Source organism: Otolemur garnettii, unplaced genomic scaffold, assembly GCF_000181295.1.
Source record: "Otolemur garnettii isolate 467f Iridium unplaced genomic scaffold, OtoGar3 scaffold00011, whole genome shotgun sequence".
Taxonomy (NCBI): domain Eukaryota; kingdom Metazoa; phylum Chordata; class Mammalia; order Primates; family Galagidae; genus Otolemur; species Otolemur garnettii.
This window is the reverse complement of record NW_003852406.1, coordinates 35,498,210-35,511,944: the sequence shown is the minus strand read 5'-3', so window position 1 is coordinate 35,511,944 and position 13,735 is coordinate 35,498,210. Positions and strand designations below refer to the sequence as shown.

The window sequence follows — 13,735 nt, the reverse complement described above, 5'->3', positions numbered from 1 at the left end:
AAAAAAAAAAAAAAAAAAGGAATTGAGGGACTTCTTAATGAACCCTTGGACAAAAGCTTAGCAAAATTTAATATTCATCTTGCAATTAGGGCACTGGAAGAAAAGGAAGGGGGCTAGAGTCATCCCCAAATCATGGTTAAAATAAAGCTCATCAAAAAGTGGAACAGGATAGAGCTAATAAGAAATTTAAAAATTACTCATTCTCTCTCAACAAGGTCTCACTCCATTGCCCAGGCTAGAGTGCAATGGGACCACATAGTTCACTGTAACCTTGAGCTCCTGGGTTCAAGGGATTCTCCTGGCTCAGCCTCCTGAGTAGCTGGGATTACAGGCCAGCACCACAATATCCAGCTAATTTTATAATTTTATTAAGTTAGGGTCCCCATTCTCCATTATTGTCTCTTCAGTTCCCATTCTGTCTCTTCTTGTCTCAAACTGTAGTTGAATCATCACCATCAAACTCTTCATAATTATTTTCACAAGCTGATGCTACTGGAAATTTTACCTGCTACCTGAGTTGACTGGTTAGGGGAGGCACATTCCCACTTTACAACTGCACAATGTATGGTTCTTACTTCCTGCTCACTACTGTGTTTCCTTGAAAATAAGACCTACCCCAAAAATAAGCCCTAGCAGGACTTCTATGCATTTGTTAAATATAAGCCCTACCCTGATAGTAAGACCTAGTGATGGGCGTGGCTATGCAGAGGATCTGCGTAGCCACACCATGCATTTCGGAGCTTTCAGAGCGGAGCAGTAAGGAAGACTGGAACACCTTTTATCTGCCACAGCTCCTTTCTCCGAGCCATTCGCACTTGCGCGGGTGCTTATGTGGTAACTGTGGTCACAGGCATCCTATTACACACGTGCAAATGGCTAGGGCAAAGGAGTTCACGCGTCACTAGCACCAGCCCCACCAACAAGGTCGGCTCCCCCTGTCAGGTTCCAGAAGATGACTTAACTGTATTTGAATAAATGTAGATTGTTGTATTATATTTAATAAAAATAAGACATCCTCTGAAAATGAGCCCTAGTGTGTCTTCTTGAGAAAAAATAAATATAAGACAGTGTCTTATTTTCGGGGAAACATGGTAGTCTCAGACAAAGATCACTTTTGAACATTTTTTGCTGATAGTTTTTTATAAATACACTCAAAATTTGAAGAAAGAGACAACTGAATAATATATTTTTATCGAAACAGCCAGAATTTGACATTTCAAAACACCAAGTCAGCACTAGACATCAGATGGGCCAGACTACTGAGGGAAGGCCCCAGCACAAAAGAAAAATCTGAGTCCTATGTCTAGCACTAATCCCTACCAGCTCTGGGACCTTGGGTGGCTACTTGTTTTTCCCATCTTTGTGAGAGGAATCCCATAGTTCCCCCTTATTTGGGGTTTCAATTTCCCAAGGTCAATTGCAGTTTCAGTTACCCAAGGTCAATTGCAGTCTGAAAATATTGTGTACAATAAGATGTTTTGAGAGAGACACCACATTCATACAACTTATTATAGTACATTATTATAATTATCCTATTTATTGTTAGTGTGCCTAATCTATAAATTCAATCTTAGGTATGTATGTACAGCAAAAAATATCCTACATGTAAGTTCAGTGCTCTCTGTGGTTTCATGCATCCACTGGGGGTCTTTTAGAATGTATCCCCCAATGATAAGGGGGGATTACTATATAAGTGGGAGCTAATCATGTACCTCTTTTCCTAGCATTGGAAATGAGGACAAAATGACAGAAGTCTCTCAGTGACAGAGCCCAGCTAAGGGACTGCTGTCCTCTTAGCCGTGGGCCCAGGCTCCCAGTATTTGCTTCTTTCATGCCTGCCCACTGGGCTGCCAGCTGGAGCCACACTTACTCTGAGAGGTGTGGGAGGAGCAACCTGGCTTCAGTGCACTTTGGCAAAGCTCTGAACCCAGAGCCACAGCAGTGCTCAGACAGCAGAAGATGTGTGAAGTGTTTCTGCTAACTCAAGATTTGGATGTGAGATGTGACAGTTCTATGACATGACAGTGGGTAAGCTGGAATTAGGGATGTGGGGCCAGGCAGGGCCTGGGAGGAGGCTGGGTGGTGCCAGGAGCAGGGAGATGAGTCAGAGCCAGTGCTCTTCCTGGGAATTTCACAAAGACCCAGCGCTAAGGCTGGTATTCAGCTGGTGTGAGGTATATGGGCCACCAGGTCCAGTGTGCCAAGCCTGTATCCTCTCATGACCTGAGAATCATGGAGAAAAACTTTTGAGTTTTTCTTGCCCAGCTACCAAATTGCTGTGTGTCTTGGGCTTCCCATCTATAAAATGAAACTACAGGCTTTCATCACCCTGAGCCCTTTCTAGGCCTGTTTTGCCATGTGTTCATGTTTACACATTCACCTATGTTCTAGTGAAGTCCCAGCAGCATTGGGGCTGCCACAGACGACCACTTTGGGTTGGGCACAGACCTTTGGTATGGACTGCAACAGGCTGACTCCTCTCGCTGGGCCCCCCCACGTTGAGGGCTCGCACACAGACCAGGTAGCTTTGCCCAGGCTGTAGCTGCACCAGGGACTCACAGGTTGGGATGCCCACGACAGATCTAAAGGGGGAAGCAGAGTTGCAGTCAGCCCAGGATTAGGACCCCCCTTTCAAAACTGGGGGGTATAACTTGCTCCCGTGCCCTGTCTCTTGATACACCACACACAATAGGGACACCAGCCCCATCCATCTCCCTGCCACGGCCTCTGACCTGCGGCTCTCGTTGCAATCCCACTCGTGTTTGTGGCCGTCTCCCTACCAAGCCCCCTGTCCGGTTTCCCCAGCACAGGGCTTCATGCACGTCTGACTGGTGTGTCCAGAGTCTGCACGCATGTGCGGAGTTTGTCTGTCCCTGTCTGTTGAGGTCATGACCTCTCAAGAACACTTCTGGGCACACAGAAGGCCCTTGTCTGTGTTTGTGACAAATGACACAACAGCTGAGAGGGTACACAAAGGCCCTCTGCTGTCTACTCTCTTGGGCCTGCAGGGAATACTCCAATTTAAACTGTCTTCCAGGAACATGAGCCGTAATTGCCTCTGTACTGCTGTTGTTACCAACCCCATGTCAGTCCAGTGGCCAAGAAAAATCCTCAGAGTGACACCTAGATGCAGACACAGCACCCTCACCCAGACAGGACCGCATCCAGTTTATCTCGGAGATGGCGGCTGCAGGCCAGAGGGACATTTTATTCATCCAGTAAATATGAAATGAGTTCTTTAGGTTCCGGGCACTATATAGGGAGGACCTGGCCCCTAGAGCTTAGTCTAGATGGGAAGAGAGGTTTTTCTTAGGCAGTCACTAGAAGGATAAGGTGGTGACTGTGATAAGTCAACAGTGAGCTGTAAGTCTGAGAAGGGGGTGACTTCTGAGCAGCACTCTGAATAATGATTAGGGGGGTAACTGGATGAGAAGATCGCAGAGGAGTCTCCCACACAGAAGAAGCACATGCAAAGGCCCTGTCACAGGAAGGAGCATGGAAAGTAGGAGAGACTAAAACATGACTGATGTGGCAGGGGCTGGAGGAGGGGAGCTGGTGTGTGAGGGTCTGCTGGGGCAGGAAGGAGAGAGCCTATATGGGAGTTCTGTCCTTTACTTTTGAGACAGTTTGACCTGGGTAGAGTACTGTGGCATTATCCTAGTTCACAGGAGCCTCAAACTTCCAGGCTCAAGCAATCTTCCTGCCTCTCCAGTGGCTGGGACTACTGGTACCACCACACTCGGCTGTCTTTTCTATTTTATTTTATATTTTTGAGACAGAGCCTCAAGCTGTCCCCCTGGGTAGAGTGCTGTGGCATCACAGCTCACAGCAACCTCCAACTCCTGGGCTCAAGCAAGTCTCCTGCCTCAGCCTCCCAAGTAGCTGGGAGCACAGGCTCCTGCCACAACGCCTGGCTATTTTTTGTTGTTGTTGTTGTTGTTGTTGCAGCCATCATTGTTGTTTGGCGGGCCGGGGCTGAATTCCAACCCGCCACCTTAGGTGTATGTGGCTGGCACCTTAGCCGCTTGAGCCACAGGTGCTGAGCCATCTTTTCTATTTTAAATAGAGACTGGATTTTGTCTTTCCTCAGGCTGGTCTTGAACCCCTGAGCTCAAGGGATCTTCCTGCTTTGGCCTCCCAGTGTGCTAGGATTACAGGTGGGTTTTGTCTTTTCTCTGGCAGTTGGCTGTTATGATTTAATTTGCACTGGGAAAATGATTACCTCCTCACAGGTCGTCTCACAGGACTAAGTAGCCCTCTGATTATTATGAGTTGGTCCCAGGTGTCAGGTACTCCTAAACTGTCAGCACAAATAGCAAAGGAAACCTAAACTATTAAGATGGTCAGAATCACTAGCTTGCAACCCCTCTCTTGTATGTGGCTGTGGATGCCTGCAATAGATGGCCAGATTCTTCTTTTTTTAAGAGACAGAGTCTCACTTTATTGCCCTCAGTAGAGTGCCGTGGTGTCACATAGCTCCCAGCAACCTCCAACTCCTGGGCTTAGATGATTCTCTTGCCTTAGCCTCCCAAGTAGCTGGGACCACAGGCACTCACCACAACACTCGGCTATTTTTTTGTTGCAGTTTGGCCGGGGCCGGGTTTGAACCTGCCACCCTTGGTATATGGGGCCATTGGCCTACTCACTGAGCCACAGGCGCCACCCAGATGGCAGATTCTGAGCTTGGCATTCAGCAAAGAAGAACCTGCCTCCCTAACAGGTGATATCAACCCCCGATTCCTTTCTCCAGATCCAGGTCAGTGCACCCCTGAGCTACACAGCAGGTCAACACCTGGGCATGGTGGCTGGTACTGTGCTGCTCAGCTGGTTCAGTCCTTTCCACGCTTTTCTGGACTGCCTAGTTGTCAGCCAGAAGCACATCCATGCTTCCTCTGTGGTGCACAGCTGCATACTCCTGAAGGCTGGGGTGAGCCCCTCCACCTCTGACAACTAGCGCTGAGCCTGTGCCTTCCAGACAGCCTCCTATGACAGATGTAACATTCTTTGTACATTGAGCTGCAAATTTTGCCTCATGCTTTTCCCTCTCTGCTCCCTGACTTTCAGCCACTTTCTCCAGGATAACCAGCTCACCCTTGCTGGGGCCCATGCCACGCACCCCTGTACCCAGAGTTGTCAGTGCTCAGTCTTTCCCGTCTGGTTCAGGCCTCCATTTAAAACATGTCCCCTCTCACCAGAGCAGAGCCTCACCTCCATCCCCATTATGTTTCATTACATTTCCCTTCCTAGCACTGCATTTTATATGTTGGTTTTCTTGCTTTTTGTCTATTTCCCTACTTGACTGTCAGCTCCATTAGGGCAAGAAATTTGTTTGTAGTTACCCAGGGCTGTGCACAGGACCTCGCACCAGCTAAGTGCTCCATTCTTGAATGAATGAATGGTTTGGGGCTTAAAAAGAAAAAGCAAAGCAAATGTGAGACTAAACTAACTTACATGTTCATTCATCATTCACCCTCAGTAATAACATCCCAGCTACTTACGAAAATGAGGCAACCTAAATGAAGACTCCTATGTGTCACAAACGTGACCACCTCTCTAGACTCACACTTCCTAAGCCATGTCACTGTGTCCGGTGCTCTTGTGACTCACTCAGTTACACCTGCAGCCTCCGGCCTTTCTGCCTGGGTCAGCTCCATGGTGTATGAGTCCACGGGATTCAGGTTCCCAGACTCCCAGCAAATCAGCGCCGCCTCCTCACAGCTTCTTATCTCTTTGGTTTTGATGATGGGGGGAGAAGGTGCTAAACGTGGGTGAAAGGGAGAGATGGAAAAATGTTGTGTTCATCTCCAGCCAGTTCTTTCCAAGCCTGGACAGTCATAACCCTCTTTCTCCTGCAAAAAGTTTCAGTACAATAAAAAGCAAATCAGAGAATTCCTCTCACATGTCCCTAGAGTGGAGGATGGTTGCGAGGCTCAAATGTCAGCGTGACAGAAAGTAGCAGTCTTTGTTTTAAGACCAGCCATGAGAACGTGTCCCTGTCATGCTAGGCATGTAGATTTGGTATATTAAATAAAAAGAAAACCACACAGCTCTTCCTGCCCTTCCAAATGAACTCAAGTGCACAGTCATGTCCAGAACCCCCCTGAAGAGCGGCCTGCTGCAGCACACAGGCAGCCCGTTACCTGTCATGTACACTGCGTGCTCACTCGGAGGGCTGGAGCCAGCTCTGTTATGAGCCGTCACCCAAAATTCATACTGTGTATTCGGCACAAGTTTCATCACTGAGCAATATGTTTCTTTGATGGTCACAGTGAACTCTGAAAAACAAGATGAGAATTCATCTCTACAAGTAGGCCAAGTAGATCCAAACTCATTGCACCAAGTCCCACTAAAGCAGATTATGAAAGTGGCTTTAGACTTCTCCCACCCCTGCATGCCTACCCCTCTGCAGTCAGATTCTGAGGCTCCTCCCATTAAGAGGTTCAGTCTTTCTTACTAGTCCTTGAAGCTGGGCTCAGCTACGTCACGTGCTCTGACCAGTGTATGTGCAGAGGCCTAGGAAGGGCTGGTGCACAGCAGCTCATTCTCTTAGTGCTGGAGACGCTTCCATTACCATGTGACAAGGCCAAGCTGGCCTTACGGAGAATTTGAGACCACAGGGAGAGAGGCCCCCACCACCCAAGTCATCCCATCAGAGCTGAGGCCATCCTAGACTATCTAGCCCTATCTAAGGTGGTCCAGACCAGAACTGTCAAGTCAACCTATAGAATTATAAGATATAGTAAGTGTTCATTATCCACTAAGTTGTAGGAGGATGGGGTGTTATGCAGCAAAAACTGATACCAGCTCCAAACGTCCCCAGAATCTTGCAAGGCAGTGAAAACTCATTAATCCACCCTCTAATATTCATTCCTTCATACCAAAATGGTTCTTTTAAAAGACCTTCCTACAGGGTTGGTGCCCATAGCAAAGTGGTTGAGTGCACTCAGGCTGGCTGGTTTGAACCCCAGCATGCACTCAGGCTGGCTGGTTTGAACCCAGCATGGGCCAGCTAAGCAACAATGACAACTGCAACAACAACAACAAAAAGATAGCCGGCGTTGGGGTGGGCGGCGCCTGTAGTCCCAGCTACTTGAGAGGCTGAGGCAAAAGAACTGCTTAAGCCCAAGACTTGGAGGCTGCTGTGAGCTGTGACGCTACGGTACTCTACTGAGGGCAACATAGTGAGATTCTGTCTTCAAAAAAAAAAACAAAAAAAAACAAAAGACCTTCCTACAGAGTGTTGGGCTGTGTCACAGTGGTGTCTGTCTGCAGGGGGTGCCAGCAGGATGATTTGTGGCCAAAGCCAGGGTTAAGTAGTCTGACTCCTTGGTCCTCAGCCTCCCTTTGTGAAAGCTCTGCCATCCCCAGGCCTGTGTCCTCTTTAGTCCCGATTCTGATCACCCTCACCCTCCCTTATCACTTCAACTCACTCTCATTTTTCTCAAGAATTCCCTTCCTTCCTGGCCAGAAGTAGAGGCCTCACCTTCTGGAGGTCAGAAGTGACTCACGTGGCCTGGTCACTGAGCAGGGCTCTGGGCAGGGAGCCCACATACCCAACCATCATCCTGGTTCTGCCATAACTCACTGCATCCCCAGGGCACCTCATTTCTTTCTGGGATTCAGTTTCCCCACCCATAAAACTGAGACCTCTAAGCCCATTTCCAGTAATCTCACTCCAACCTCATGGGCACAGGATAGGCCCAGCAGGCCAGTCTCAATCCCCGGATTTCTTCAGATGCTCAGCTGGGGCTCTCCTGTATCTGATCCTTTCACCTTGAAAAGAGCTTATTGATTATCAGTGGGGCTCCATCCCAGCCCCGACCTCATACCAGCCAGCCCCATTTCCTGGGCAGAGGACAGGCCAAGAGCTGCCCACAGTGAGGGCTGCGGGGAACCCTTCCTAGGAGCTGACTCAACCTGGGAATGGGGAGCTGGTCAGCAGCAACTGTTCCTGCTGCAAAGGCCTGCCCCTCACAGGGTCTGCACACTGACCCTAGTCCCCCTGTAGCACAGAGCTGCCATGAGAGGAGCCAGCCCAACCCTCATGTGCAGGACATGCCAGGTTCCAGCCAGGCCTCCCCAACAGGGGTCTCTTGGCTCTTCCTGTGCACACTGTGGCCTTTCTAGCTCTTTCTACCATGCCCACCTGCCACCCCACCCTCTGCTCTCTGTACAGACCCAGCCCATCTCCACCTTCCCAATTACCAGGGAGGCAGGGCACAGGCCTCTGAGCCTAGATCGTTACCATGAGCATATTTCTGACAGAGCCTCACCTGCTCGGTCCTTCCCAGGTGAGCTGTTCTGCACTGGCCGGTAGGACAGCTGGTAGCTCTCCACAGTGTCATCGGAGTACAAGCTCCAGCACACTCGGACTGAGGAACCCGTGGCTGAGTTGGGGGCCTGCGGATTTATCACTGGAGCAGAAGGAGCTAGCAAAGGAAATCAGAAAACAAAAATGAGGCGCCTTGAGTAGAGATGTGGGATGGGAGTGGCCCCTTTTACAGGACCATGGAACCCAAAGCATTCACAGCCTTTGGGAATGGAAGGGGCAGCCTGGAGCAGGCAAGGAAGGGAACAGACTCTCAGCCAGGAGCCTGCAAAGAACAACCTGTGTATCCATTCTTGCCTTCTCAAGTGCACATGACCATGGGGAGCAGGGTCAGTTGTTACGAATTGTCATGCGACCACCTGGCACGAGGAGGGAGAGTTGACCTGAGTGGAAAGGCCATGAAAGACGGGGAGAGGGACACAAAGAAAGACAGGAGCCGAGAGCTAGGCTGGCGTCAGGAGAGCAGACGCAGCTGATGACTGCAGCTAGCTGCTGAACTGTAGAAACAGCTTTATTTATACAGTATCTTAAGATCACATAAATCTTAACACATAGGGTAGAGATCAACCTTAAAGAGGAAAAACTGTGGGCTGGATGATATTGACGAACGTATGCATGGGCTATGTGACTTTTGGCAGGTGAAAACAATGTTAAGAGAGAAGTGGTGGTGGGGGGGTCACTCCCTGGCATTTCTCAGGCTGGGGGGGCCCCTGCTGGCCACTGCCCACTTTAACCTAACAATTTCCAGGGAAATCACATACACATCCCACAGATGGCCATAAATACCCACAGGTGGGCATACCCACAGACATACAGAATTATTCCTGACCAAATTACCCCCCAAAACTAACTGTACAGTTCCACATTTTTTTTTCAATTTTCTCTTATCACAGGGGCTTTCCTCACCTGCTTAGTTCCACTATCCCGCCCCTGTTTGAACCAGAGTAGGTGTGGTGGGGAACGAGGATTCCCTCACCTTGAATTTCCTTTTACATACTCAGGTTCACTGGGCGCCACATGTCAAGTACCAGCAAGAGAGAGGGACCTCTCTCCACTGGCTGAGGAGGGAGAGTTGACCTGAGTGGAAAGGCCATGAAAGACGGGGAGAGGGACACAAAGAAAGACAGGAGCCGAGAGCTAGGCTGGCGTCAGGAGGGCTGATGTAGCTGACAACTGCAGCCAGCCACTGAATGGTGGAAACAGCTTTAATTATAAAGTATCTTAAAACAACTGCAGGGCAGTCCCTGTGGCTCAAAGGAGTAGGGCGCCGGCCCCATATGCTGGAGGTGGTAGGTTCAAACCCAGCCCCAGCCAAAAACTGCAAAAAAAAAAAAGACAATTGCATAAATCTTAACACACGTAGTAGACATCAACTGTGTGCTTGTCAATAACGAGGTATGCATGGGCTACGTGACTTCTGGCAGGTGAAAATAATGTCGTTAAGGGAGGAGGGATGATTGGGGGTCTCTCCCTGACATTTCCCAGGCTGTGGGGAACCTGTAGGCCACAGGCTGCTTTTTACAGTCAGTGATGGGGACACAGGCTGGGATAGAGTTTGCAGGTCTTGCTCCAAGTTGTGGGTCCCTCTCTGGCTCTTCCATGGTATTTGAAGTGACAGAGCCTCCAGCATCACTGCACCGCTGCCCCAGGCCTGGAGTGAGCAGAGGGAAAGAGCCTGCAGAAGGGTGCTCTGGAAAAGAAGAGGGCACTGAACACCCATCTTCCATATCATGATCAGAGAAGATTGGGGTGTCCCAACTGCTTTTCAGGTCCAACTTCTTTAGAGTCTGTCTGCGAAGGTAGTCTTTCCTCTCTGCTGCCTCCAGCCCCGAGGATTCACACGCACCGGTGTAAGAACAAATGGTGTTTTTCCCCCATAGCTCTCCATGGCAGCACCTCTCCATCCCAGGGTCTTGAGAACATCCTTAGTTTTAAAATTTGAAATTGACCAATCCAGGTAAGAGCACAGCTAAACTGAAAGGAGCTTCCTTACCTGCAGCTCATTCTTTCCTTTCTGGTTAGGGCTGGAAGATTATGTGGCAGAGGCAAGGAGGACAAAGAACCTAGACCCCCAAATGACAAAGTCCAGGGGGCACAGAAGATGCCTTTCTATATCCTGTCAGAAACAGCTATATCTAGAGATGCAGTGTAAGAGGAGGGGGATGCTGGGAGCATTTAACCCGTCAGGAGGCACCAGGTGCCAGCAGGAGGGTGGTGATCTGCATAGAGCCTGGTCACAGAGCGTGAGGAAAAATGTCTCTCCCTCTTTAAGCACTGACATAATGGTGCCTTTCCTTCCCAGGACTCCGCTTAATCACGTGGGGAGCACCATCCCTAGATGGGAGAAAGGACCACCTAAGCAATATCATAGCTCAGTGACATCCCCCCTTGGCCCAGTGATTCTGAGAATGGCCCCTATAATTAAAGATATCGATTTATTTGTGATGGCAAAAAACCCTGGAAACATCCTAGCATCCAATAACTGAGGATTAAGTAAACAAAATATGTGGCCATTAAAGTGATCATGTAGAAGAATTTATCAGTGCAAGAAAATTACCCATCATAATTGTTTCGCCAAGAAAAGCAGATTACAAAACAGAATTCTTCTTTTTTTTTTTTTAAGAGACAGAGTCTCACTATGTCACCCTCAGTAGAGTTGCCATGGCATCACAGCTCACAGCAACCTCAAACTCCTGGGCTTAAGCAATTCTCCGGCCTCAGCCTCCCAAGTAGCTAGGACTTCAGGCACCCACCACAACGCCCAGCTAATTTTTGTTTTAGCAGGCCCAGGCTGGGTTCAAACCCACCAGCCCTGGTACATGTGGCCAGCACCCTACCCACTGAGTTATGGGCACTGCCCCAAATTCTTCCATTTTTATAAAAACAATTCTGTGCAAGGAAAAACCTAAAATGATATATGCAACATTGTTCACAAGCACATTGTTCAATGTTAGTGAAAGAGAGAGGGTGAGCAGTTAAAAAAATCTGAATTAGGTGGGGAAGGGGGAGACACTGGCTCACATCTGTAATCTTAGCACACTGGAAGGCTGAGGAGGGAGGACCACTTGAGCTCAGGAGTTCAAGACCAGCCTGAGCAAGAGTGAGACCCTGTCTCTACTAAAAATAGACAAACTAGCCAGGAGTGTGACAGGCCCCTGTAGTCCCAGCTACTCAGGAGGCTGAGACAGGAGGATTGCTTGAGCCCAGGAATTTGAGGTTGCTATGAGCTATGATGATGCCACTGCACTTTAGCCTGGGTGGCAGAGGGGGACTCTGTCTCACGAAGGCTATGTTAACCAGTTTGATGAAAATATTTCAAGTAGTATATAAAACCAGCACATTGTACCCCATGACTGCATTACTGTACTCAGCTTTTTTAAAAATTAAAAAAGGTTATAGTATTAACCTGAGAAGTAGACACAATATTTTTAAAGAGCTATTTAGCATCATGTCATGTGCTGTACACACATTATCTCATTTATTCTTGCCATATCCCTATGAGGTGTTATGACATCCATTTTACAGATGAAGAAACCAAGATCCAGAGAGGTCAGGTGAGTTATCCAAGGCCACAGTGTGAGGGAGAGGCAGAGTTAGGACTCTCACCAGCTCCATAGAATTCCGAAGCCCATCTCTTAACCTCTATGCTAAAAACAGCCACCCTGGGGGAATATAAATACATTTATGGAAATAAAATTTGGGCTTCTTATTTGGTGTGAATCAGGAAGCTGCACCAGCCATAAGCAGATGATGTTACAAGAATGCCTAGGCCTGTGGGCACTGGAGACTGAGGGTGAGCACTTAACTCCAGGAAGGTCAGCCTCTGTTCTCACAGGTACAACATAGGAAGTAGGAAGAAAAAAAGAAAATCATTTCTAAATCTTCATGGTTTTTTTTAGACCGTGAAGTTTCTTACTCAAAGTTCAGGGAGTCTTGAAGATTTGCTCCAATATCATGTCATCTATAAACAGAGGCAATTTACTTTTTCTCTTCCAATTTGGATGCCTTTTAGTTATTTTTCTCTTCCCTAACTGCCCTGACTATGACTTCCAGTACAGTGCTAAGTAGGAGTGTGGAGAATAGGTACCTTGCCTTGCTCCCCATCTTACAGGAAAAGCTTTTCACATTTCACCATTGAGCGTGATGTTAGCTGTAAGATGTCATGTGTGTTTATTATGTTGAGCAGTTTCTTTTTATTTTTTATCATAAAAGAATATCGACTTTTGTCAATTTTTTTTTTGTTGCAGTTTTTGGCTGGGGCCAGGTTTGAACCCACCACCACCTCTGGTATATGGGGCCAGCGCCCTACTCCTTTGAGCCACAGGCATCACCCTGTCAAAAGTTTTTTCTGCATCTACTGAGATGATTATATGATTTTTATCCCTCATTCTGTTAGTGTGGTGTATCACATTTGTTGATTTTCTGTGTTGAGCCATCCTTGAATCCTGGATGGGAATAAATTCGACTTGATCATAGTGTATGTTTCTTTTAATGTGTTGTTTAATTCAGTTTGCTCAAAGTTTGTTGAGGATTTTTACATCTGTGTTCATCAGAGATACTGGCCTTTAATTTTCTTTTCATGTAATGTTTTTGTCTGTCTTTGGTGTCAGGGTAATATTGGACTCATAAAATGAATTTGGAAGTGTTCCCTCCTCTTCAACTTTTCGGAAGAGTCTGAGAAGGACCGGCATGAATTCCTCCTTAAGTGCTCATTAGAATTTCCAGTGAAGCCATCTGCTCCTGGGCTCTTCTTTGTTGAGGGATTTTTGATTACTCATCTGGTTCCTTACTTATTATCTGTCAGTTCATATTTTCTATTTCTTCATGATTCAGTCTTGATAGGTTGCAGGGTTCTAGGAATTTATTCATTTCTTCTAAGTTACCCAATTTTTTCATGTGTAAATATTCACAAATCAAAGGCTCTCTTAAGATCCTTTACAAGCTTTTGTTTTGGGGAGTTTTTGCTTTTTTTTTTTTTTTAAGACAGAGTCCCACTATGTCGCCCTCAGTAGAGTGCCATGGCGTCACATCTCAAGGCAACCTCAAACTCTGGGGCTTAAGTGATTCTTTTGCCTCAGCCTCCCAAGAAACTGGGACCACAGGTGCCCACCACAATGCCCAGGTATTTTTTGTTGCAGTTGTCATTGTTGTTTAGCTGGCCCAGGCTGGGTTCGAACCCACCAGCTTCAGTGTATGTGGCTGGCACCGTAACCACTGGGCTACAGGCACTGAGCCCCTATGTAGCCTTTTGGCTTGCTGAGCACCATCAAGGCAGTTGGCAGAACAAGTGTCTTATGAAAGGCGGCAAAAAGGGAGCCAAGAAGAAAGTGGTTGATCCATTTTCTTTCTTTCTTTTTTTTTTTTTTTTTGAGACAGAGCCTCAAGCTGTCCCCCTGGGTAGAGTGC

General features: G+C 47.7%; 1 protein-coding gene across 2 annotated transcripts in view; it reads right to left on the bottom strand.

The window, feature by feature from the left end:
• Nucleotides 1-13,735, bottom strand: part of FSD2 (fibronectin type III and SPRY domain containing 2) — a 48,795-nt gene that overhangs the window by 13,025 nt on the left and 22,035 nt on the right. For both annotated transcript variants that reach the window (XM_003784601.3, XM_023510135.1), the window contains exons 8-11: nucleotides 8,274-8,429; nucleotides 6,141-6,275; nucleotides 5,608-5,758; nucleotides 2,449-2,582 (exon numbers count right to left, since the gene is read on the bottom strand). In XM_003784601.3, coding sequence (XP_003784649.1) covers nucleotides 2,449-2,582; nucleotides 5,608-5,758; nucleotides 6,141-6,275; nucleotides 8,274-8,429 — 576 coding nt within the window. The remainder of the gene's footprint in view (nucleotides 1-2,448; nucleotides 2,583-5,607; nucleotides 5,759-6,140; nucleotides 6,276-8,273; nucleotides 8,430-13,735) is intronic.